The 26,126-nt window shown below is 31.9% G+C and overlaps 2 protein-coding genes across 2 annotated transcripts; both read right to left on the reverse strand.

Annotated features, from left to right (window-relative positions):
• Nucleotides 1-853: 853 nt before the first annotated feature.
• LOC139491136 (large ribosomal subunit protein bL21m-like) lies at nt 854-12,614 on the reverse strand. The gene is made up of 7 exons (XM_071278549.1): nt 12,490-12,614; nt 6,380-6,479; nt 5,340-5,404; nt 4,547-4,713; nt 3,833-3,885; nt 2,212-2,315; nt 854-1,023 (listed from the first exon to the last, which is right to left on the reverse strand). Exons 1-7 carry the CDS (start codon nt 12,569-12,571, stop codon nt 956-958), a joined length of 639 nt encoding a protein of 212 aa, XP_071134650.1. The 5' UTR covers nt 12,572-12,614; the 3' UTR covers nt 854-955.
• Nucleotides 12,615-18,207: 5,593 nt separating this feature from the next.
• On the reverse strand, nt 18,208-25,480 carry LOC139491138 (uncharacterized). Its single transcript, XM_071278552.1, has 4 exons — nt 25,357-25,480; nt 21,156-21,360; nt 19,715-19,830; nt 18,208-18,576 (listed from the first exon to the last, which is right to left on the reverse strand). The coding sequence occupies exons 2-4, from the start codon at nt 21,331-21,333 to the stop codon at nt 18,265-18,267; spliced, it is 606 nt and encodes a 201-aa protein (XP_071134653.1). The 5' UTR covers nt 21,334-21,360; nt 25,357-25,480; the 3' UTR covers nt 18,208-18,264.
• Nucleotides 25,481-26,126: the final 646 nt, after the last annotated feature.

Genomic DNA, 26,126 nt, shown 5'->3' on the forward strand with positions numbered 1-26,126 from the left:
TGTAAGAATATAAGCTTTTCACAGGTAGATATACAATTGGGAAACCAAAAATCATCACAAGGAAATATAAACAAACAATGCTAAACTGTATTAAAACCTATTTTTTTGGCATGTAAGTAAAATTATTGTTGGAATTCATCCCAACTTATCTCAATACATTATTAAAAATAGTTTAAGCATGTCACTTTTTTAGGTTGCTCTGTTCATTTCTCTCAATGCAATATATAGTCTATTTAGTTATGAGAACAATAAATACATTGTATTTGTTTTCAGCTAGACTTTTAGAGAGCTTCCATCCAGGGGCTTGAATTTATTCAGATTTTCCCCCAGGGTTGCTCTTTATGTTGATACCCTCACTGTTACTTGTCATAAAATATTATGCATAAAAGGCCAGCCATAAAAAATCAAGCCCCTATGAATTATTGCTTATATAAACTGGCCCTTTCCAAAACACCCTTTATTACCAGAGGGCAGTCAAAATAATCTCCACTTTCAATATTCTATCCAAATTTCAAAACACTACTCATATCCTTGAAATGTTTGCAACTTGATATTAAGCAAATACTAATAGATCAGACTTTCAAAGCTTGAATCTGATGTTCAGTGATAGTCATTTGTTTATGTGGTTCATAAGTGTTTCTCATTTTTTATATTTTAGATTTAACAGTTTGTTTTCCTGTTTGAAAGGTTTTACACTGGTATTTTTGGGGCACTTTATAGCTTGCTGTTCGGTGTTGAAGACGGTACCTTGACCAATAATGGTTAACTTTTATAAATTGTGACTTGGATGGAGAGTTGTCTCATTGGCATTCATACCACATCTTCCTATATCTATTGAATAATTAGATAAGAATAGATTTCCATTTTAATAACAGATCAATGCATATCACTATAAAATGTTTTAAGTTCCGGTAGTCTCTAGGATTGTAGTGACTTGTATGGATCTTATGATTCTCTACGTCTCTAGTACTGGATTCACCTCAATAGAGTTGATCAAGAGTACTGTATAATTATCTCTTTTCACTGAAAAATAAAAAGTTCAATTTTTTTTTAAATATCTATCTTTTGCTTTTAAGTTGTTTAAAGCCCTGAATAAACTTCAGTGCTTAGTCTACTTCAATGTATACAATTTTCTCATTTAACTTAATAAATTAATATATAAGTCTTGTAAATTAAAAATTTGCACACAATGTTTTTATGTTTTATTTATCTCAAAAGAAGTGTAAAGTCTGAAAAATTGATCAAGACAGGCACTTAAGGCTTTAGATTGCAATATTTACACCCCCCCCCTCTTTTTGCCCCAAAAATTGGGTTATCTATATAAAAATATGAAGATGTGGTATAGTTACAATGAAACAACTCTGCACAAGAGACCAATTAACACAGCAATTTACAATGTACAACTACATGTCACTGTACAGCCTTAATCAATGAGAAAAACCCATACCACATATCCTGCATCATACATTGTACATGGGATAGATATTCCTTTGACCCTTCTAAACTTTGTGAGAGATTTCAATTTCTAACACATGCATAGAAATTTCTGAAAATGTCCATTGTCTTCAAAAATTCTTTTGATAAAATTAAATATATATTTATAAAAAAAAAACATGCTGATGTGGTTAGATTGCCAAGGAAAAAAATATTTAATGAAGAACAAAAGACAAGAATGGAAACAACTAATGTTCACTGCATGACATACAAAGAGCTTGTATAGTATCAAAAGCCTCTGATACCTAAATGTGAAACTATTCAAAAGAGAAATCTACAGATGTCACAGCTAATAACATAAAAGGGAAGATGATTATGAAAGATAATAAGGCTTTAGTAACCAACTACAACCACTGGACTACAAGATAATTGCTTGAGACAGGCATGTTTAACATACTAAATAGCATGTTATTTTCGTGGGTGTAAAATTTCATGCAATAAGGTATACAAAATATTTTGGCTGTTAATATTTTAGCAGTTTCAAAACTTTTTTTAATACATTTGCATGTACACTTTTAAATTGGCAGAATTTTTTTGGTGATTTTGTTCTATCGACAAATTAAGTTAAATGTACACCCAGCAAAAATAACCCTCTATACAGTATGACATGGTTTTGATAAGGCATGATGGTGAATCCTCAGCCCTCTCCCTTACTAGAGACAGTCGTGTAACATCAAAAATTTTATAATTCTTGTAAAACAATAAATACAAACTTACAATTAAATGTCTTCAGTTTCCTCCTAGGTCGATAGTCAAAATTAACAATAAAATGTGATAATGTCTTCTCAAGTACTGTTGCTTCTACTTTAACTTGTTTTCGACTGCAATGAAGAGGAAAAATTACTATTGCTGTAAATAGACTTGCTGTTTTAAGATTTTATAGGTAAATTACAGGCATTATTTTTTTTTTATTAAAATATAGTCCTTATTGCTTAACCTCTTCATTCTCAAGACTCTCCAAAACATCAAAACCTGGATCAGCCTCTGTATTTAACTTTTTGATTATTCATTGTATTTGTAATTTTACTATAACAATGGTATTTTAAACCATTCTCACAATGCAAATTTTTGTTTTAAAAAATTTCAAAAACTATTTCATTCAAATAAAAGACTTTTCTTAATTCACAGATCTGCTTTAATAGTTTAATCAGAAAACAAAATCAGTATGAGTAATGCGGAAAACTCAATTTAATGCGCTTTAATTTTCTTGGTCAAGTTGGTTGTGTTTCTGTTGAGACTCTATGTGAAGCTGCATTGTGCACAATATGATTAAAATTTAGATCCTATGTCCATGCCTCACTTTCAGCAATCTACCAACTTTTCATTCTACCTTCTGTTCAAAGAACCTTTTGGGATCCTCTGGTTTTGTTGTAATGATACACACTTTATAATATGTGAAGCCTGCAATTTCATTGGCTGATGTAAACATAACCAGAACAGAAAGTTGAAAGTAGTGTTGTCAGATTGCAATGGGTGCTCTTTTAATTGTGTGTTTTAGTTTTACTGTCACATGGTCTAGAATCTAGATAGACAAAGGGAAACATTTTTTGTGTGATTGACGTAAAATGTGGTCCATTTAAGGTAGCACAATACAAAGATTTTTTCACTCCCAATCAGATAACTATAAACTGATGTAATTCATTTAATCATTCTTTATATTTTATAAATGAGGTTTATAAAATTGTGATAATTTCATTATGACATAATTATTACATAATCAATTGTTATGTAATTAGTTGCTATATTGTGATGTCCTTGACCTCCAAAACTCAGATTTCCAAAAACATCAATAGAACAAATGTTATACCCAATTGAATTTAGTAATCTCTTATGAATTGATGTTGCAAACTTCATTGAAGATTTATGAGAGAATGAAATACAATAGGGAAAATCTGAGACACAGTTTGGAGGTCAAACTGTGTTGTGCAGGAATCTATAAAATATTTTGAGATGCTATGAATAACAAAGATGCTAAATTCATTAAAGTATGGACATCACAATATAGCAACTAATTACATAACAATTAATTATGTAATAATTATGTCATAATGAAATTTTCACAATGTGAAAGATTAATCATTCTTCTTTCTTTTGATACCTTATTTTTAAAATTTAAAGAAGGAAGAGTGGAATTACACCAGTTTAAAGATGTCTGATTGGGGATGACAAATCTTTGTATTGTGCTACCTTAACAGTACTTTTGTTTTGATTACTGGTTTTGCTTCATGTGTTAAGAAATATGTTTTCTTTATATAAAAAAAACCAACTTTATGATCATTGTATGCTCATTTAGTTAAACGAATAAATTTGTTTACCAAAAAAAGTTGAATAAACTCACCTTAAAATTGGTCTACCTACTAATGTGAAATCTTTTCCTCCAACAAGTAAAACCTATAACAGAATAAAACATATGTATAGTGTTTATAAAATAATTTCATCTACCTGGACTTTGTAGAAATATTTCGCATATAAATTGTATACAATCCTGACACGCATTATGAATATTCTTGAAATATTTGGACAATCAATCAATTATTCCTTCAAAATCATCAAATTATAAAATTTTGAAATGTAGTAAAAAAAAAAATTTTTTTTTGATTGACAATCAAGGCTAACCACAATGGAGCATCACTAAAAGTTCACATTTTGTTTAATGAAATAATGAAAATAGCAATGTTATACCATGAATCACAAAAAGAAGTGTCTTAATAAAAAAAAAAAGCAGTTAATGTTTTTGAGTCAAATTTTTGCACTTTGTATCAATATTACATGACGATTTTATCATAATAGAAATCAAATCATTTAAGGCTGTCATTGAATTGTAAAGAAATACAATTTGTTGTTCTAAGCTATTACACACTATCCTAGATTAGTAGGTGGGGAAGGGGGACCAGCAAACAAGTTTTATTACATGGCCACACTTTGTTATTCAGTGGTATTGATAAAATTTTGAATCCACCAAAATGATAACCACCAAAATATTTCCTATACTTGATTAAATGAAAATCGTGATATTTAGCATCCGCCAAATAACATGCTTTACAGTATTTACCTTTTCCATTCTAATTTTGTCACCAATCGTGGGATAGAAATGACCTCTAAGTACCACAAGATCTTCTGCCGTTACTTTTCGCTGTTTTCCCTGTACATGTATTACAGCAAATAATCGTCCTAAATCTTCTCTGTGTAAAGTATCATTCACTTTACTTATTACTAAATCTAAAAATTGATAACAAGATTTATAAAGTTTGCCAGAATAATGTTATATCAAGGATAATAGACATATTAAAATTATACATATATACAAATCAGATATTTAAGACTATGGCAGACTCCAGTTTAGAATCTCTAAGCATTGCATTCTGCAATGAAGTTTGCAGGGAGAAAAATGGTACATGTACTTGTTATATTCAAAAGCTTATTGAGTGATATGACACAATGTATGAGATTGTCATTTCATTTTGGTATAACTGAAAACAAAAATCGTAATCAGCACTAACAGTAAGACTAATATTGATTAATTATGATCATTGTGCATGTTAAAAAATTTCCTTACCTAGCCTTACTTTTTGTACAATAAAATGCTTCTTAACCCTAAATGTTTAAGATATAATTCTATTAAAAGTTTGAATCAATGTACAATTTGTGACATAATTACAACAACAAACTATCCCTATTTCTCCTGTTAGAATAGAACCCCTAAAACACGCATACATGTACATGTACTTATTGACTTATCTTATATGTCAAAATAATGTCACATTTGTAAAAAATTTGCAATGCAATAGTTTTGGAATTTACAATAATAAATCCACTTGTAATTGTAACTGAGAAGTTAACCTTACCTTTACTATTAGGGTCATTGTCTTTTTGTAGTTGTACATCTGAAGCAGTACTGAAGTTATGTCCACTGAAAGCAGATTAAAAATACTGTGGATTCATTATTATTCGTTGGATACCAATTTTCGTGGATCTCGTGGGTACAGAGGAACCACGAATTAAAAGTAATGTTTGCAGAATTTTCCATATCAACGAAATTTAGATATCCACGAACATGGAAGTTTTCACCAATCCACGAAAATTGGTACCCGCGAAAATAAATGAATCCACAGTATAAAAATTCAAATGCAATTCGGTTGTCTTTGATCAAGTTGTACATGTATGATATTTCTATAATTTTTTCCAATTTAAATAAGAACATGTTTCCTGTCATAATAGTCTTCCACTAGTCATTTTGAGGCCCTTTATATCACGTATAGATAGCTTTTTGGTGTGAGCCAAGACACTGTACTTTTTATAATTGTGACTTGGTTGGAGAGTTGTCTCATTAATTGGAACTCATACCACATCTCCTTAGATCTATGTAGCTGATACAGCTACATGTACATGTAGCAAAATTTGCTTAATAAAAACAGTTAAAACACTAATATATTTACAGAATTAAAGTTTTTCAATGCAGCATATGTGCTGATATTAGACATTTGTTTTAATATATCTTGCTTAGCTTTTATTCTGCATGTGCTATTTATGCATTAATATATATATGTGATGTCTGTATGTTTGTGTTGTATGTGTATCTGATGTTATTACATGTATGTTTTGTTTATTAATATCAGTCGGTTAAAGAGCTCTTAAGAGCTCATGTTCTTTGTTATTATGTATATATGCAACCCGACTTTAAATAAAGATTACTTTACTTTACTTTACTTAGTTGTATGCAGTGTGAAAACTTTTCAAAACAATCAACAGAATGACAAATATGTTTTCAATTATTTTTGTTTACAATGTATGTGAAACACTTCCGAGGAAATCAAAAGAAAACTGTTCATGATCAATGGAAAGAAAATTTATGAAAAATAAATACAAATGAAGTAATACCACTTACTTTTTCTGTGTAAGATTGGTTGAGGTATGAAGAAATCTGTTTACACTAAATGTCCCATTTTGATATTTTCTAGAGGTTACTCTGCAACCACAAGTTATTCCTGAAAATAAAGTAGAAATTTTTATTTCATATGTTATATTATTGTGGTAAAGCTGATTTAAAAAGTATGAAAAGAACAGCTCATGAAGTAAATGGTTATTACAGCCAAAAAAACAGTTGATCTGAAACATGCATATACATTTGTACATATAGGTTTTCTCGTACATTCTTACTCTTTCCTCACCTAAATGATATACAGGTACATCTTATAAGTATGGCCCATTTTCATAATTGGTTACAATAACCTATAAGTGGCCTATTAAGGTTAAGATGTACTTTGTTGAGGTTTAGCAGGTTCTCCTTGGGTTTTTTTCTTCCATTAAGGCCTAGGGTAAAAATATTTTGCCCCATTACACCCATTTTACTTGGGATTCATGAGCTCATAAAAGGGCAAATTACCAAACTTGAATCAGATTCTAGATTTCTTTCTCTTCAATTTGAGACCCAAATAATATGTACCAATGCAAATTTAAGGTAAAAGTCTGAGTCAGCATATTCTCATCATCTTTTAAATTTTTTTAAATAACTTGAGAAGGAGCTCCACATTTAACCTTTTAAATTTTTTTAAAACAATTTTGTTCCTTAATTTATGTTTCTCACTTATATATTTATAGTATCAATTTTAAATTCTAGATTTTTTTTAATTTCACCTAAATACTGTCATGAAATAAAAGTTCCTTCATACATGTAAACTAAGCTACAATTGGAATAAATATTCTGGAATATTATTTCCACTGGAATAAATACCACAGGATATGTTCCTAACGGAATAAATTGTATGGGAATATTTGAGGGGGTTGGGGGTCCTGATTCTGAAATCCCGGGCTTAAAAACATGAAATCCTGAGGACTAGAATTTAAAGAAATTTAAATCCAATCATCCCGAAATTCGAACAAAGAATTTCCAGATCCCGAAAGGATCAATTTGGAAATCCTCAGCTTAAAAACACCCGGTACCAATGTCCCGAAAAAGGTCTTGCCCCCCTCATGTTTGTTAGAACAGAAACAATTTTATGACATTGTGTGACGAACCACATGGATTCAGAATCAAACGATCATGCGAATTCCAGCTACTTATAACCAAATATGAAAAAGCCAAGAACATGGAGGATGGAGATCAGACAGATATCATCCTGTTAGCAAGGTTGGGCGGTAAATACCACCCCCGGTATTTACCAGTGGTATTTACCGCCCTGGAAAATACTCCCCAAGTGGTCAATACTGGCAAATACTGGTCGATTGAAATTTTCATGGTTGTTTTTACTATTAATTGAAGTAAAAACTTGATAAAAAGTCAAATATACTTAAACTTTAATCTTTATGCATGTGTCAGCTTATAAAATTAATGAATTTGATATGTTTTATTCATTTATAACACTTATTCCTACTGATTTATAATTTAGTTATTATGAATTATGATATTGTATACTTAAAGGAGCACTAGCTACGATATATATAAAAAAATAAAGTATGATTTTTTTTAGATCAATCATTAATCAAATTGGAATAATCAAATAATAATTTGCTTTTAGCAATCAATTTCCTTTAATTTTGTTGAAATAAGCGATTAAACATAATTTTTGACTGATTCACTTGCAAGTGAAAACGTCATCATCATTCTAACCGGTATTCATGTGAACTTTAAGTTAACCCCTAGCTAGAGATTGACAATGCATGCATTGTACGTGTACTGGTTATTTAAAGAAAAAGAATGTCAACAATGAAAGTGAAACTACGGTAAATCATTTGATTACTAATTCGATGCACATAAAATCATTCGTATATGGTTAAAAACAATGAGAAACATCTATTTTTAATCTATATAATAAAATCAAGCAGACCTATAAAAATCCAATTGCACGTGTTGGTTTAATCTATTCGTATCTTTATTTTTGTTTACATCGCTTATATGGTCATCTGAGGTCAAATCGATAGTTAATTAGATGGCGTCTGGACTAAAATACACACGAAACGAACCTATAAATTATCTACCCCATGCTCTGTAAACTGTTTATTTTAGACTTTTGATAGTTTGGATAAATATTTTACCTTGTTATAAACCAAATATGAGAATTTGAGTCAAATCGGTAACAATGAATTTGACAGCTAGTGCCCCTTTAAGATATATATAAAAATTTACATACATTATTTCAACATTTATAAATCAATACATTTTTAATTCAAAATGTACGATTTAACAGTAATTAAAATTTAAGGTAAAAAAAAAAAACTACAGGCAAATGAAGTTACATGTGTCTTTTTACCTATCACCTGGCATTGGTAGGTGTGAAAATTTAATTACTAAAACAACAGCCCCCAATAAAAGTTGATAGTACATGGGTTGACAGTAATAAAAGTGATATATGAAGACTCCCTTAAACAATAAATTGTTTCCTGTCTATTTAACTGTGTGACAAAACTTTCTTCATGCTGGAAATAGAACATTTGAAGCAGGGACAAAAAGTTTTTATCTTTTACTATAGTATTATGTACACATTTATTAATCAATAAAGATCCCTGTTTGAATTTACAAAAGAAATATAGAATTGAAAGCATTAAAAATGATTTGAACACTTTCTATATTTAATTTCTATATTTAATTATTAAATAGTAATTATAATTGACCAGGTAAAGTGTCGTTTTTATAGTAATGACCACTCAAAATTTCAATTGACCAGTATTTGCCGGTATTTCCCAGTATTTCCCGGTAATTACCGGTATTTACCACTGGCATGGTCAATACTAGTATTGACCGCTTTTTTGCCAACCTTGCCTGTTAGACTTTGCTAAGGCCTTTGATAAGGTACCACATAACAGACTGCTTCACAAAATGGACTACTATGGAGTAAGAGGTATCCAACTCGAATGGATAAGACAGTTCCTGTCCAACAGAACCCAGTCTGTGATCCTTGAAAATCACAAGTCTGACCCTCTTGACATGGTATCTGGAGTTCCACAGTGCACTGTGATGGGTCCCTTACTCTTTTTGGCATACATCAATGTCCCAATGACATCCCAGAAGCTACAACATCAAGCGCTAGACTGTTTGATGATGACTGTCTACTCTTCCAACGCATCAAGAAACCAGAAGATGCAGACTGCAGAAAGATCTTTCCTCGCTGGAAGAATGGGAAAAACAGTATGAACAGTGGCAAATGTGTTTCCACCCAGAAAAATGCACAGTCATCCGTGTCTCTGGACGATGTCAACAACATCAGACGTCCTACTCACTCCATGGACACAGGTTAGAAACAATAGACAGTGGGAAACACCAAAATACCATCATACGTGACAGAGCAGTTACAGAGACGAGCAGCTCGCTTTGTCTACAGTTGCTACCAGGACAACTCTCCAGGATGTGTCACAAAGCTTCTGGACCAACTTCAATGGGAATCACTGCAGCACAGATGATGGAAACAGAGTCTGGTGCTGTGTTACAAGACTCAACACCAGATGATTGCCATTGATCCAGCCAAGTACTATGCATCAGGTGACAGTAGAACCAGGGGCAACCACAAATTTAGACAGACAAGAGTGAGGAGGGAAGTCGACTATCACTCATTCTTCCTGAGAACAACTAGAGAGTGGAACAAACTCCCAGAATCAGTAGTGGAGTCCGTATCACTAGAGGACTTTAGGGCCAGAGTGAACACCATCCCCTGGACCAACCACATCTTAAATAGACAGCAGGAGAACCAGTGTATATACACATGTAGTTGTAAGGCCACAATTAAAAATATTTCAGTTTGACCAAACCCGACCCATAAAGACTGGGTGTGGGTAGGTAGGTAGGCAAATTCTTTTTTTTTTTTTTTTTTTATCCGAATTTGCATGAAAATATTAAAAGATCTTAAAACAGTATATCTTTTTTTTCTCTGTCAAACCTTTGTAGAGACAACCAATAGCCATGAATTTAAAACCTCTATAAATAAATTAGTCTACTATATGATTTGTTTCCTGAGATGTTTATAACCCTGACAATTGCTAACTGTATGAAAGGGCTGTTGGATTTGTGAAGTGATTTTCAACAGTTCCATCAACACGATGTTTGTGTAAAAAAAATTTAAGCTGATTATGTAATGATTAAATTAGTTTGCAGTTTTTAAATCCTATTTCTATTAAAATAGATTAAATGTCCTAAAATATGTATATGAATTATTATCTACCATCCTTAGTTTGTGTCTTTTTTATGTTTTGAAAACAAATTTATATTTTACATTATCACACAGGTAAACTAATTTGGCTATAAATAGATCAAAGCATGTTCTGTAGAATCTCCAAACTAAAAACGTATTTTTATAATTTTATTTCTTTAAATATTAAATCAAGTTTAAATTTTTGAAAATAATCATTATTGATAAAATGTAATTGCATAAAGTTAACGTTTTCTGAAGACTTTATTTTTAGGTCATGGTTCTAGGGGCTTCCTCACAAATTGTATAAAAATCCAATATGGCGTCCATAACATGTTTTTACTTTTGCACATGTGAAAAAATATTTCTGACAAAAGTCAGATTTCTCTTGTCAAAAGGGATTTATATTTATATTGCAATAAATTATTCAGAAGGAGTTATATTCAGTTAAGATTATATTTCTGATTCTGTGAGCAATTATAGTTTTATCAAACTCTCCCAAACAGCAACGTACTGACTGTCTAATGAGACTTGTAAATTTGAACTATTTGAATAAAAGGACATCTAATTTACATTAGTTTTGTTATTTGATTTTGCCATGTGATTATGGACTTTCCCAATTGATCTTCCTTTAAGTTCAGTATTTTTGTGATTTTACTTTTTACATGATAAAGGAAGATTATAATTAAAGACAACAATTTATCAAGAAATAATTCCTTTTTATTCAGTAAAAACAAAATCTTCTTGCAAGATTGTAAATTCGCAACTTCCGGATCCATTTCCTGTCAGAATAACATTGAAAATATTCGATTGCACATGGTTTTGAACAAATCTACCTGAATATTCTTATCAGATATTCGATAACACGATGAAATTAACATTGAGCATATAGGTAAGGGTTTGGTAGTACAAACAACTACAGCGTAAAAAAACTGTGCCACTTCACTTGTTTTACTTCTTTACGTTCGTTAAATCAGAAGATAAATACAGAGAACATCGAATATCGATTAACTGCGTCTCTTATACGCTTTCTTTTAATCTTATTCACAATTACTTTCAAACGCAAAGACGACAAACATTAAGTTTTGTACGATGACGGAGCATACCCAAAAAAAATCCGAAAAAAAAAATTTCTTCCAAAAAACGTCAAAAAGAATTTGAGTCGGCGGGTTTATTTTGGGTCGGTCGCGTTTGGGCAAACATACAATCTTTTTATTTTGGCCTAATTTAGTATATTTTATTGTAAATATCCAGTTTTTCCAGGACTTTTACTTTTGGCCAGAGAGGAGTGGCCTCCTGTCTGTTTGAGATGCGCCTGAGTCAATTACACTTTTAACTCGTAAATGGGAAAAAGAAGATTGTTTATAACAAAGTTTCCAGTGGGATTTCTGTTAGACAGAACAACTAACATGACCAATGAAATAAATGTTGACAGTAAATCCTTATTTTTTTTTCATATCAAAATGAAATACGAAAATTAACACACTGCAGGATCTTTTAATGCACTTCCTGCTGATCTTCTTCTTCTTTTGTTAATCTGCAACGGAAAATATACCATCACGCTGATGTAAGTGGTACAGGGAGAAAAAAATATTTGTAAGTTGGAAAAGCACTTGGTCTGTTGTTTAGATCTGCAAAAATTTCTTACCAGTTTTCACTGGAAGGTGACACTATGAGGAGATATTTAAGCACTATTTATTAATATCGGATAGTGCACGGTGTCTGATTTAACTTGTTCTCAGTTATGCAAGAACATACAAAAAAGAAATTGCTTGGTCCCCCCTTTTTTTATAGCACCACGGGAAACTTGCACAGAAAAATTGAACTGCATTAACAACACAAATTCCTTAAAAGTTTTTTAGAATGATAACACAGTTACCTTTGTTTGCATTAGTCAAATTCTGGCTAAATAATGTAAGAGACCGTTGAAAAATTCTAGCAAGTTGCTGACCGGAAGACATGACTGACAGTGGTGTGTATAAAACCTAAGAGACTGGTCCTTGGTCGGAACCTTTTACAGTGATAATTCATATTTATTTACAAGGGAATGTAGACGACATCAATAGTTGTATTTTTGCCGGAAAAAACAATACAAACAGAAGGAATAATGATAGTTAAATTTAGTAAGTAAGTAAGTAAATTTTATTTAGAGTCGGCATATATATATATATAATTTGAAAAATCGCAAAACACATGCTGTACAAAGCATAAATAAATACATAAAAGCCGTGGTTTTTTGCGGCATTGATTAAAATATCTTAATTCAATCCGACAGAATAAGCATATGTCTGCCTATAGAAATGTCTATTTTACCTGTACCGACAATACAGTGCCAGTGTTGGAAAAAAAGGGGTTAAGCGGTCTATTTTAAAACAGGACAGATACAGACAGATAAAACCAGGACAGATACAGACAGATAAAACCAGGACAGTTATTTTCAATACGTCTTCATCTGTAACTTTTCAAGTTCTCTCAACAAATTGTTAAAATTGTTAAAATTAAAATTGTATAATAAAAAAAAAACAGGATGTCAACTTACATTATTTGTAAAAAAAAAAGTTGAAATAAAAAAGAAATATCATGCACTCTGAGGAAGAGAAAAAAATATATCCATGCATGATGCGACACTAACTCATGCTAGTATTTTGCAAATAAAAGATCAAGATCACATAAACACACAAATTGATTTTCAGAAAACACAACAAAAAGGGCAGCAAAATTTATAACTATGACACAATTAACATTAAAACATTTTGTTATCGGCTACTGGTGTACAAGTTGTATATGACATACCGAAATATTGTAAGTATAATTGTGGCACAGTTAACAACATTGATAAATTCATCTGTAGAAACTGATGTATTTCCTGATAAACTTAAGCAGGTCCAAGTAACACCAGTGCACACATTGACACAAAATCAACAGTTTACAAAACCATGCATAATATAAAAAAAGAAGATGTGATATGATTGCCAATGAGAGAACTCTCCACAAGAGACCAAAATGACACAGAAATTAACAACTATAGGTCACCCTTCGGCCTTCAACAATTAGCAAAGCCCATACCGCATAGTCAGCTATAAAAGTTCCCGAAATAACAATGTAAAACAATTCATACGAGAAAACTAACGGTCTTAATTATTTATGAACAAAAAATGAACGAAAAACATGCAATATGGGATGCGTGGTTGCATGGGTGTTTTATTATAACAAAAAATCTGCTTAAAATAAACCAGTGAACCTAATTCAGTGAAACCATTTTTATTTTGATGTCAAAGGACAAGGTCACTGATACTAAAAGTATATTTTTCAGTAGAAATTTGGTTTCAGCTGGATAACTTGTTTCCCTCCACAGATTTTAATGACACGTACACAGATGTTAGAGTAGGGGACAAGGAAGAACCCTGTTGATTTTGAGGTAAGTAGGTCAATAGTCACTGTCACTAAAAAAAGAATTTCCCAGTAGAAGTTTGGTTTCCCCAGGATAACTTGAGTTTCTTTTCATGGATTTTATAGAAACTTACATAAGTGTTAGGTTAGGGGACAAGGAAGAACCCTATTGAATTTGAGGTCAGTAGGTCAAATGTCAAGATCACTGTTACTAAAATTAAAAGCTTGAAATATACCATCACAGAAAGAATTATTATTTTATACCCTATTGTTCAATGTTGTCTCATATACATTATCCCCATACAAATACTTTTTATCTTCAAGTAGACAAACATAGAACAAAAATATTGCTCTTGAATGTCAAAGATAAAGGTCATTGTCAACAGAATCACTGTTCACTTCCACACATGTACATGGACCTTGAGCATCGCTCTTGTTAAGTTTATGCTATCGAGTCCATGGAGTACATTTCTTAATAGCTATTGATACTAGGAGTTTCAGATTTGGTCTGTAGAAATGTTTTGAGGAGTGGATTGTGTCACTTTACCTTGAATTTATTTCACTTTTCATTTCTCTTTAGTTTAAGTTTGCAACAATCATTTTATACAAATAGGCTGCAAGCAGTTAAGATATTAATTTTGTATGAAAACATTTTATATTCCTGATTACAGATTAAGTCACTCACTCAGTAACTACAAGCAGCTGTCCAACTATTGTTGGTTGTTATATATTCATCTAGGGGAGTTCATGTCAGTCTGAGTCTCTGACAATTGACATCAGATCTTTACAACGAGACATTTTTTGCGCCACACTTCTTTATTTTACTGTATATATTATAACAACTAACACACACATGACACAACTGTAGTATATCTTTTTAAACATTTAATTATATAAGATGTGTTTAAACCTCAAAATACCGTTCTTGTAAATAAAAGAACTTGAATTGATACATGTAGTGTATTCACAAATTGACTGGATTTCATTTACCTCTGTTAAAAGTTTTAATACTTGCTTTTTTTTGCAGGTGGTAGAAGAGAATTTATTTCTCTACAGAATGTGTTACAATTTGCTACAGGTTCCACAGAAGAACCATTGCTTGGCTTTACTTTACATCCTTCCATTGATTTTGTTGAAGTAAAACAAGGATCAAGCTTTTTACCAACTGCAAATACCTGCATTAACACCATGCAGCTACCTAGACCATCTCTGCTAATTGATTTACCACTCACAGAGGAACTTTTTAAGCTTTATGATTATGCTTTTTTAAATACTTATTTTGGGCTTTATTAAAGTTATAATATACTGAACAGCAAAAAGGGGTAACAACAGGATCACAACTAATATTGTAGCCATACTAATTTAGTATGCAAAATAATTCTGTATCCACACTAAGCTCTTTGTTTATATGTATGTGTTATCCAGATACGATAAAAAGCTCTTTGGTATGTATGTGTTATCTAGATACGGTAAAAAGCTCTTTGCTATGTATGTGTTACTTCGATACCGTAAAAAGAGCTTCTGGTATCTTAGTGTGTGAAACTAATAAAAAAAACTTTTGTATTTGTATAAACATGAACAAAACATCAAGAAAACCAGTTAGAAATAATCTCCTAGGTAGAAACAAGTATATGTGCCTCTGTCCTACATTTGGAATACTTTCTTTGTATTTCTGCCTTATGTCGATCTGATGAGTTGAGCCATTTTCAACTGATTCTTATAATTTGTTCTTGTGTTGTACTATATAGCACTACTGTCCCAGGTTAGCGGAGGGTTGTCCAGTGGTTGTCATTTGTTACTTATATTTGTTTTTCGTTCATTATTTTGTACATAAATCATGCCGTTAGTTTTCTCGTTTGAATTGTTAAACATTTCACGGTCATTTCGGGGCCTTTAATAGCAGACTATGCGGTATGTGATTTGCTCGTTGTTGAAGGCCGTACGCTGACCTTTAGTTGTTAATTTTTATGTCATTTTGGTCTCTTGTATACAGTTTACAGAGTTTTCTCATTGGCAACACACTACATTTTTATAAAAATAAACAAATGCGCTGTAGTTTCTTTCCGATGGAGTGGTGTATAACCTTTGAATAAGGCGCTCCAAAGATGATTTATTTGTTTCAAATTGATACAAAACCTGCCGCATGCTTTTAAAATCTGTCACAAGCCATGCACCTGTAATCCAGTGGTGGTTTTTTTTCGTTGCTTTCGGTCTGCGTTAGTGCTGTTTCGTTCATTTGTTGCAGTATGCAGCATCAGAGCGTTGTTTTTCTTATTATATTTTTTCACATTCTTTTAATCTTGGGGCTTTTTATAGCTGAGGGTAGGAATGCATTTACCGTTAGTCGTCAAATTGGTTAAAATCTTATATTGATGGGTCAAAATATCCTTATCGTGATTCGTCAGAGGTCTCAAATAATTATCCGTTACCGTAATTTATGGACATAATTTTACGTGATTCGTCAAAATCAATCGTTTTTTTTTATTCATCATGAAGAAAATGTACATTTTATTGTCATGCACAAAACAAATAGTTAACATCATTTGTCAAGAATATTTAGCCTTATTCGTCATGAAGGGGTCCCCATTACGACCCCAATATGATATGGAGTATATCGAAATCAGAGTTCTATATTTCAATAAGACTAAAAAAGTTTAACTAGTAAATAGATCAGCAAGTCAATATCTCAAACAATTCAGAATGTTCGTTATCGCCAGTCAATTCGTTACAAGAGTTATTGCCCTAAAATTACCTTTTTTTGTGTTATTGCATACTAGTATTATTTTGAAACTATAATGGATAGAGGGCAACTTTTATAGCGAAAAAGATCCACAATGCATGATCTACAAATCAGTTGAAATTGCTGAATTCGAAGGTCGACTCTTTATAGGAGTTATTCGATTAAATGACAATATTTACCATTTTATGATGCATTTTTTTGCATATTATCTTTAAATTATTGCAAATAGGTCAGCTTAAATAAAATTCTCAGTTGTCTTATTTGTGAGAGTTATTGTTGTGTTTTTGACAAACCCGTAACATAAAGAGAGTACCCCAAATCTGATAAAAACAAGAATGTGTCCATAGTACACGGATGCCCCACTTGCACCATCATTTTCAACGTTTAGTGGACCGTGAAATTGGGGTAAAAACTCTAATTTGGTATTGAAATTAGAAAGAACATATCATAGGGAACATGTATACTAAGTTTCAAGTTGATTGGACTTCAACTTCATCAAAAACTACCTTGACCAAAAACTTTAACCTGAAATTTGCACTGTCATTTCTATGTTCAGTGAACCGTGAAATTGGGATCAAAACTCTAATTTGGCATTAAAATTAGAAAGATCATAATCATAGGACACATGTGTGGACTTCAACTTCATTAAAAACTACCTTGATCAAAAACTTTAATCTGAAGTGGGACAGACGGACGAACGGATCCACAGACCAGAAAACATAATGCCCCTCTACTATCGTAGGTGGGGCATAAATATATCAGCTATACAAGATCAACAACAAAGAGGTACGTCATGAATTACATTCTTTTTTACCGTGTTGAAGATGCACAAAGTTTTAGACCTAGGTTGTCGACATATGCTTTTGCAGCCTCTAGTTTGTTTTTGTCACTGAAAAAAAATGAAATCTTTGAAATAAAGAAAAGAGAGTATAGTTATATTAAAAAAAATCGTTGGACACATAACATAATTAATTCTAAAGTAACGGTATATTACAGCTCTTTTCATAATGCTAGCAAGACAAAGGTTTGGTTGACTTGCTTGCTTAGTTCGTTTAAAAGTTTGATCAAGAATAGTGATTGACAATAATATACATGTAAGAAGGCGGACTTAAACCTGTGTATAGGTAAATTTGATTATTTGCTAATATCCAATCAAGTTTAAATATAATGTATACAAGTTTTAATCCGTTCTTTTTTATGTTGTTTTCAGATGTCAATCTTAATTACAATGATGCTTGAGCAAACATTGATGCAAACAAAGCAAGCAAGCCAAACAATCCGAGTTTTTCTTGCTAGCATTATGAAAAGAGCTGTAATGAATCGGAAATCATGCAGGTTAAAAATTCATGTCTTAATTTGCTGTAAAATGAAAGACTTCAGAAAAAAAAGACGACAAATGCTTAATGATTTCATCTCCTGAAATGGCACTAGACGATGTTAAAATATAAAAAAAAAATTGTTTCAGTAACGAGTCGTTGTTGCTTTATTTGCGTTAAGGATACTGCCATAACTTTGTCTTTCAAATCATTGCACACGATTTAGTACAAACGCTCCATTTTTTTGTCCACTTCCCCACCTGCCTGATATAGTCTGTCCATCATTGATTAAAAATCCAGAATATCCAACCTCTGTACCCGCCAATGTGGAAGTCGTTGTAAACTCAATACGAACAAAATCTGAAAAAGCTACCATAGTACCATCGAGTGTTATATCTTCATTGCCCTCGGAATCTTGTCCTGTTATGCTAATTCCATCGAACGTAAGAGTAAATCCGAATGCTATATCTTTACCGTCCTCATTGTAAGTTCCAATCCACTGAGATGTCGTCACAGGAGTCTGAAACGAAACAGCAGTACTATTGCATTCAATTTCATTCAACCCAAAAAAAGTCGACACAGTCATCAATGATGGAAAATGAAAAAGAGCATATCGATGAACAATAACTGGAGACGACGATCTCTACAGTCACCAGTTTTGGAAATTCCGTAAACACTAAGCATATGAAAACAAATCTACCAAAACATTATATGACCACAACACAACTGCCAAAACAATCTACGACCTCACCAGAACTATATCAAAACTACCTATGGCCACAGCCGACCTGCAAAACAATTTACGTTCTCACCACAACTACCAAAACAACATTTGGCTACACCAGACCTTGGAAAAGGATCCACGATCTCATCAGAACTACCAAAACAACCTATGGTTATAACAGACATACCAAAACAACCTAAGACCTCATCAGAACTACCAAAACAACCTATGGCTACTTCAGACCTGTCAAACAACCTCCGATCTCTTCAAAATTACCAAAACAACCAATAGCTACAACAGACCGGTCAACACTATCTACAATTTCATTAGATGAGCAAAATCAACATTTGGCTACAACAGACCTCAGAAAACAATCTACGATCTCACCAGAACTACCAAAATAACATATGGCCACCACCGCGTTCTGCCAAAACAATTTACAATCTCATCAAAACTACCAAAACAACCACCAATGACTACAACAGTCCTGCCAAAAGAATGTACGATCTCATCAGAACTACCAAAACAACATTTTGCTACAACAGTCCTGCTAAAAGAATGTACGATCTCATCAGAACTACCAAAACAACATATGGCTACAACAGTCCTGCTAAAAGAATGTACGTACGATCTCACCAGAACTACCAAAACAACATATGGCTACAACAGTCCTGCTAAAAGAATGTACGATCTCACCAGAACTACCAAAACAACATATGGCTACAACAGTCCTGCTAAAAGAATGTACGATCTCATCAGAACTACCAAAACAACATTTGACTACAACAGTCCTGCCAAAAGAATATACGATCTCATCAGAACTACCAAAACAACATATAGCCAACACAGTGCTGCTAAAACAATCTACAATCTCATTTGAACTACCAAAAAAAAACACCTGTGGCTACAATAAACTTGTCAAAACAAATCTTACCGGTATGCAGCATATTAAACCATCACATGATGTACACAATCTGCTGTTTCTTATCATATTGCATTCGCTCTCGAGTACACAATTCCCGCCATATTCGTATGTGCATGCAGCGTCACCTGTAGATAAGATACATTCATTAATTGGGAGCAAAAAAATGGCAATCTGAAAAAAACATTATTTAATTTTGTTGGAATAGAGATACGGTTCAAATCATGAGTATAGTATTCATGTTACTTTTCTCTCTCCATTAAACGCGTACGCACATGTAATTCAATTGCTGATTGTCTGGAAAAAAGAAACTGTCTGGTTCAAATAAAATCTATTAATATAGTATTAATGAATGGGTGTTTTTATAATGGCCCTGTTATATGTCCAAGGTCTGTAATAATGGTCGAGGAAGTCTGTATTAAATGGCCCGAGGCAACGCCGAGGGCCATTACAGACATCCGAGGCCATTATTACTGACCGAGGACATATAACAGAGCCATTATAAAAACACCCATTTCTTAATACATTTATTAACCAACTGAATAAAAGTGTATGTGTTGCTGACAACTTGATGTACTCTCTACCCTTTTAATGACAGTTTAGTTTGAAAAAAATAATTTGTACTTCACCATGATAAATCTTTTAATATACCAAATATCCAAGATATTAAGTTGACAGAAGTTATGTGTTGAAAAACAGGATGAACAGTGATCCCTATATATGGTTCTTCAATGTTGGTTGCTGGTTACTAAATTAAATAAAATACAAAAAAGTGTTATACTCTTTTCAACTTAATTTTATTAACTTTATTAAAAACCCTAACTGTGCTTAATACAGACAAACCGGGCATTAATACAGGGCCATTACAGAAAAACAGGGGCATTACAGAAAAAACAGGGCTATTACAGAAAAACAGGGCCATTACAGAAAAAACAGGGCCATTACAGAAAATATATATTTTTTAATAAACAGTCATTTTTGGCAATAATGTACTTAGTTGGTTAATAAAACGTTGGTAATGAATGTAGATCCGGGAAACATTTTGACACTTAAATAAACATAGGTATGAAATGTAAAACCTGAACAACATATTCTTGAAGTAGTTAATCGTTATACAAATGTATTAGAACAAGGGCTGGGTATGAAGTAAACATGTGTCTTATTAATCGTTCCAAAATCTTAATGAAAACGTCAGTAAAATTCCTATAGGAAAGTATGCCCCCTTTAAGTAATGGTTGTTATTTGTATCTGAGTGTGTGCTTTTGATGGAAATCTCATAATTGAAGCAAGTGAAGTGTTCTTTAAAGGCAATCATCTTTCTGATATTACAATGTAAGTCGAAAATAATCTGACAACGCCCACCATGGCAAAAAAAGAACACAACACAACATAGAAAACTAAAGAGCAACCCGAAATACACAAAACAAAAACCGGGGATATACCAATCATTTACCTTTTAATATGCACGTTAAAAATATGGATTGTCTCTTCTGATATATTCTACAGATCTCTACTGGACAACTTACATGGTGCACAACACTTTGTCCTGCTACAGCATTTCCCCGGTGAATAAGCTTCAAATCCAGATCCAAGGACACTACAGTCAGCTGACTTGGATTTGCATTTTCCATTGACAGCTCTACACACTTTTCTGTTGCCTATAATATGTGTGCAATAAACAATGTATTTTGATTGGTGAGAAAGAAAAGAAACAAATACAGACTAAATATAAAAACATACTTTTCATTGATACTAAGTGCCTAAACCGTCTTATTTTTCTCGTATCATTTATATTTTTATGATTTGCCTGTTCTTATTTTTTAAATACTGAAATTCATGTCTTTGTTTGTTTCAGTTTTTACTTCTTCATTTCTTATCAACGACATCGATAAACGGCACCAACTCGAAAGAGAATTTTAGAACAACTTGCGTACATATTAAGAATTCTCTTTGAGTGAATCGGAATGATAGTAAAGTTACAAATAACAAACAATAGGCAACTTGAGAATTATAATGTGTTATACGCTATGAATTCTATGTTTCTAAACTTTTTATTTTATTCTATTTTATAGGGATGTCATTTAACGAACACTTGATACATTGTACATGTAAAGTTATATATGTTACAGTGAATTTGTATAATCAGGGATTATGTAGACTCCCTGATTTTTCAGGGAATATGTAGAATCACTAAAATTATTAGTAATTATATATAATCCCTGAAAGTGACCAGTGATTTTACATAATCACTGAACATTTGAATAATTATTCTACAAATTCCCTAATATAATTTCAGGGATTATGAATAATTTAAGGATTCTTTGTTTGATAAAAAAAAATATATAGACAGAACAAATTAATTCGTTCATAGTGTGTTAATTTACCATTTATTTTATTGAGTTAAGCCTTCCAATTGATATTTAATCGTGTGTTTTTCTATGTTGTGATGTTATACTATTGTTTCAGAAAAAGGTAGAAGGTTTGGTACCATTAAAACGTTTAATCCCGCTGCAAATGTTTGCACCTGTAATTTATACATGTTTTTCGTTTTTTTTTATATAAAATGTAGATTAGACCGTTGGTTTTCCCGTTTGAATGGTTTTACACGTTTAGTAATTTTGGAGCCCTTTATAGCTTGTTGATCGGTGTGAGCCAAGGCTCCGTTTTGATGGCCGTACATTGACCTATAATGGTTTACTAAATTATAAATTATTATTTGGATTAAGAGTTGTCTCATTGGCACTAATACCACATCTTCCTATATCTATCAAATTAACATTTTTTTTACTTTCATATTCCTTGTCAGATGAAATAATTTTGCTCTTAAACACAGAGGAAGGTCTTAAAGATATAACCATACAGGGTTTCAAGATAAAGTTGAAGACTTCAAAATTAATAATATCAAGATTCCCTTTGTAGCGATAACTTAACATATATTGTTTGTTTTTAAAAGCCAGCGTCAAATGGATATTCATGTTCTATTTGTAAATCTACACAGCATGTGTTTTTGTGGTAGATGTAAAACAAATGGTGAAGAAGATCATGCAACATCTGTATTTTGGTGTTTTTTTGTTTTTCTTCTTCTCCTCAAATGAACAAGAAATTCAAACAGAGAGAACTTACGCATCTAAATGTATAGAAAAAACTAAGGATTGGCAATTAGAACAAAATTGTAGAGGAAGCTGGAATTTGGTGTAATTTTCTCATAGCAATTCCACACGGTAAAAAATGAAACGAAATCCCAATAAAACATAATTGTAATTGTTCACCAAAAGTCGGGAAAAGGATATTGCCTGGCAAAAAAAATGGGGTCTTGCAAGAACCAGTTCGAGGCTGCTTATTCTCTTATTTTGGAACACTTTATTTCTCTTAGGCGGGTCATAAAATCTGATTCGATATGTGCAGGTAAATGTTTTCTAAAATATGGATATTGTGGTATTTGTATAAGTCAACGAAAAAAAAGTCACAGGAAAAAAAGTCACAATAAATAAAATTATTTGAAAGAAGTATGTTGGAATGCACATAACAAACATAATTTTTTTTCATGTCTGAAATAAAAAAAAAATAAAAAATCACAATATATAAAATGTTTTATAAGAAGTATGTTGGAATCCACATGACAAAAGTCATTTTGTATATCAGCTGTATATGTATGAAATAAAAAATTAAAAAAATTGCAGTTTTGTTAAATAAAAATACTACTACTTGTAAAAGTGTATCAGATCAATTATTTTAAGTAAAAGCTTTAAAAATTTATATAGGTAAAGCGCACATATTAACAGATTTCTTTTTATTTATGGGTTAATTAAAGAAAAAAATATTCTTTTCATCATTTAAAAAAAAAAAAATACAGTATAATGCTGTTTAATATGATTTTATAGCATACATTATTTGACTTTTATTCATTTTCTTTATAAATAAAACTATTTCTTCATTTCAGTTATTATGTATAATCCCTGACGTTTTTTCTAGTGATTATACATAATCCCTGAAAATTTTAGCGATTATATATCTATACTATTAAACGAGAAGACCTCATTTTGGGTGTCGCTTCTCTTCCTTCCACAATAAATCAATCATCATGCGTCTGTGTCCTATAGGTAACATGCATAGTCGCATTTGTCATCCATTCTTATGATTATTCAGATTGAGTTACTTTGGGAGAAAAACGACAAAAAAGAGTTCGGATATGATTCCGTCATCGGACTGACTTTTAGTCATAGATAAGACTTCCGGTTTTAAAGATGCATAAATGCAACCAATCGTATGATAGATAACAAAAATGAAAAATAAATAAGCCAATCAGAGCGTTCTCCATATCATGGTGTTTAGATCGCAAGAACCACAACTATTATACCTCCTTATAGAGGACAATTATTTTTCGCGTTTATCTACATGTAAACTACGATTTATATACTACTTTAATATATAGAGACTGTCTGTATTCTGTCGGGGACTTTCTATGTTAGTATGTTAGTATGTTAGTATAGAAAGTCGGCCCTGATTCTGTCTACTGTTTTCTTTGAAATTTTTACTATTTAAGGGGTCATACCACTTGCATATATATTAAAAATAAGTAAAACATGCTCAACTTCAGCTGAAACTACCTCGACCAAAAACTTTAACCTGAAGCGGGACAGACACGGACGGACGAACGAACGAACGAACGGATGTACAGACTAGAAAACATAATGTCCAGACACACGAAAATAATTGAATTTAACAGAAAGGAAACAAATATCGGACTTCGGAAAAAGGGAGAGGGCTTTTGATACCTTTTATAAAATTTTCAATACATAATATCTTTTACAAAAAAATCATCCTACAACAGTCTACAAGCTGTATATGCCCGCGATTTCGCGGGTGTGTTCTAGTAATCCTTAAACTGGCCAGTGATTCTACATAATCCCTGAATTTTTCAGGGATTCTACATAATCACTGATTATACAAATTCACTGTAACATATACAATTAGCGAGCTTCTCAAACCTGTACTAAAAAATGATGGATATTGCACTAAATGACACATGCCGAGGTAAGAAGCATTTGAAAAAAAATATCACAATTAAAGTACTGAATTAACGTTGTCATAATTATGTTCCTTGAACATATTCCGCTTAAGAAGATGATGTTAGCAAATTGGTATGTGCCACAAAATGGGCGTTTACAGGCGGACATGAGTTTGAATTAACCATAATTATAAAAAACATTATGAATCTGATTCTGAAAAGAAATAAATCCCGAGTATTTTTTGTAAAAGGGACGCATTACTTTATCTACCTATTTGTCCGTACGTTAATTTGTCAGTCCATCCAAAAACGAGAGAAAATGTTTCTACATGTTTATTTCTTTTTACTTTTGATTTAATTACTTCTGTTGAATAGTGTAAAAATTTCAACTTGCATACGAAGGGCGTGTCTCGTCACTGTTGGTAGTGCATTTTATTCCCGATCTAGCTACTTACCTGCTTTTTATTCCTATTGTAGCTATGTACGTGCTTTTTATTCCTAGTGTAGCTACTTACGTGCTTTTTATTCCTAGTGTAGCTACTTACCTGCCGTTTTTATTCCTTTTTATTCCGAGTGTATAGCTACGTGCGTGGTTTTTTTCTATCTACTTTGAGTAATACGTGATTTGTTTTCCCGGTCTACTTACTCGTAACGCTGAAAATGCAAATGAAAATGCAAAGACACCCAAATGCTGTTCCAAAAAAGGAATATCCGGAACACATGCTGAGTCAAACTTCAGCAAAACTTCAAAACAACTGGTCCAACAAAACTTAAAAATAACAGTTACTGGTTCTGTTAGAATATGATTGGCTTTGATGTTTACATATATAGAAATCAATTTGATTATACAGCAGAAGTGTCTATGGTTCTAATTAGATATTAAACTGAGTACAAAATGAGTGCAATAATATTGTACCAGCTGTAAGATTTCATAAAAGTACTAGTATAATGTATCAGCTTTTAACACAATTACACAGACATTTTATAAGCGTCAAATAAATATCTACTCCATCTCTCGTTTTTTATAAAGTCTATATTACCACGGTTAAGCAAAACTTACCAGACAATTGGTAAGGAATGTAACATCAAACTATAAATCATTCGATTCGAAATTTTATAAATGAGAATATAAAGATATTAGAAAAACAAATTTATATCAGCTTTTTTTCTGTTTTACTTTAGTAATGTCAAATCTATACTTTCCTAAATGATAACCAATGTATGTGTTTATTGCTTTAAACTCTGAAACATAAGATTCAGTCAGAACATTAATCATTTAAAAAATTAAACGTTCGATAATAAAGATCACCTAGTATGGGTAGACAACTCATTACGAGCGAGATGTTTGGCTAGCTATAACATTTTCCTTTTCCTTTGCATTTTCCTTGAGTTTGGTTTATTTGTTATTTTACTTTT

The sequence above is a fragment of the Mytilus edulis genome, chromosome 10 (assembly GCF_963676685.1).
Source record: "Mytilus edulis chromosome 10, xbMytEdul2.2, whole genome shotgun sequence".
Lineage (NCBI taxonomy): Eukaryota > Metazoa > Mollusca > Bivalvia > Mytilida > Mytilidae > Mytilus > Mytilus edulis.

Excerpts from the sequence above, each read along its gene's own strand:
- LOC139491136 (XM_071278549.1), bottom strand. The coding sequence starts at position 12,571 with ATGTCTTCCGGTCAGCAACTTGCTAGAATTTTTCAACGGTCTCTTACA. Across the intron at positions 6,480-12,489 it reads TTTGACTAATGCAAACAAAG|GAATAACTTGTGGTTGCAGA; the intron begins GTAACTGTGTTA and ends CTTTATTTTCAG. Across the intron at positions 5,405-6,379 it reads ACCAATCTTACACAGAAAAA|TGGACATAACTTCAGTACTG; the intron begins GTAAGTGGTATT and ends ATCTGCTTTCAG.
- LOC139491138 (XM_071278552.1), bottom strand. The coding sequence starts at position 21,333 with ATGGAAAATGCAAATCCAAGTCAGCTGACTGTAGTGTCCTTGGATCTG. Across the intron at positions 19,831-21,155 it reads TTTAACGTGCATATTAAAAG|GTGACGCTGCATGCACATAC; the intron begins GTAAATGATTGG and ends TCTTATCTACAG. Across the intron at positions 18,577-19,714 it reads GTTTAATATGCTGCATACCG|ACTCCTGTGACGACATCTCA; the intron begins GTAAGATTTGTT and ends GTTTCGTTTCAG.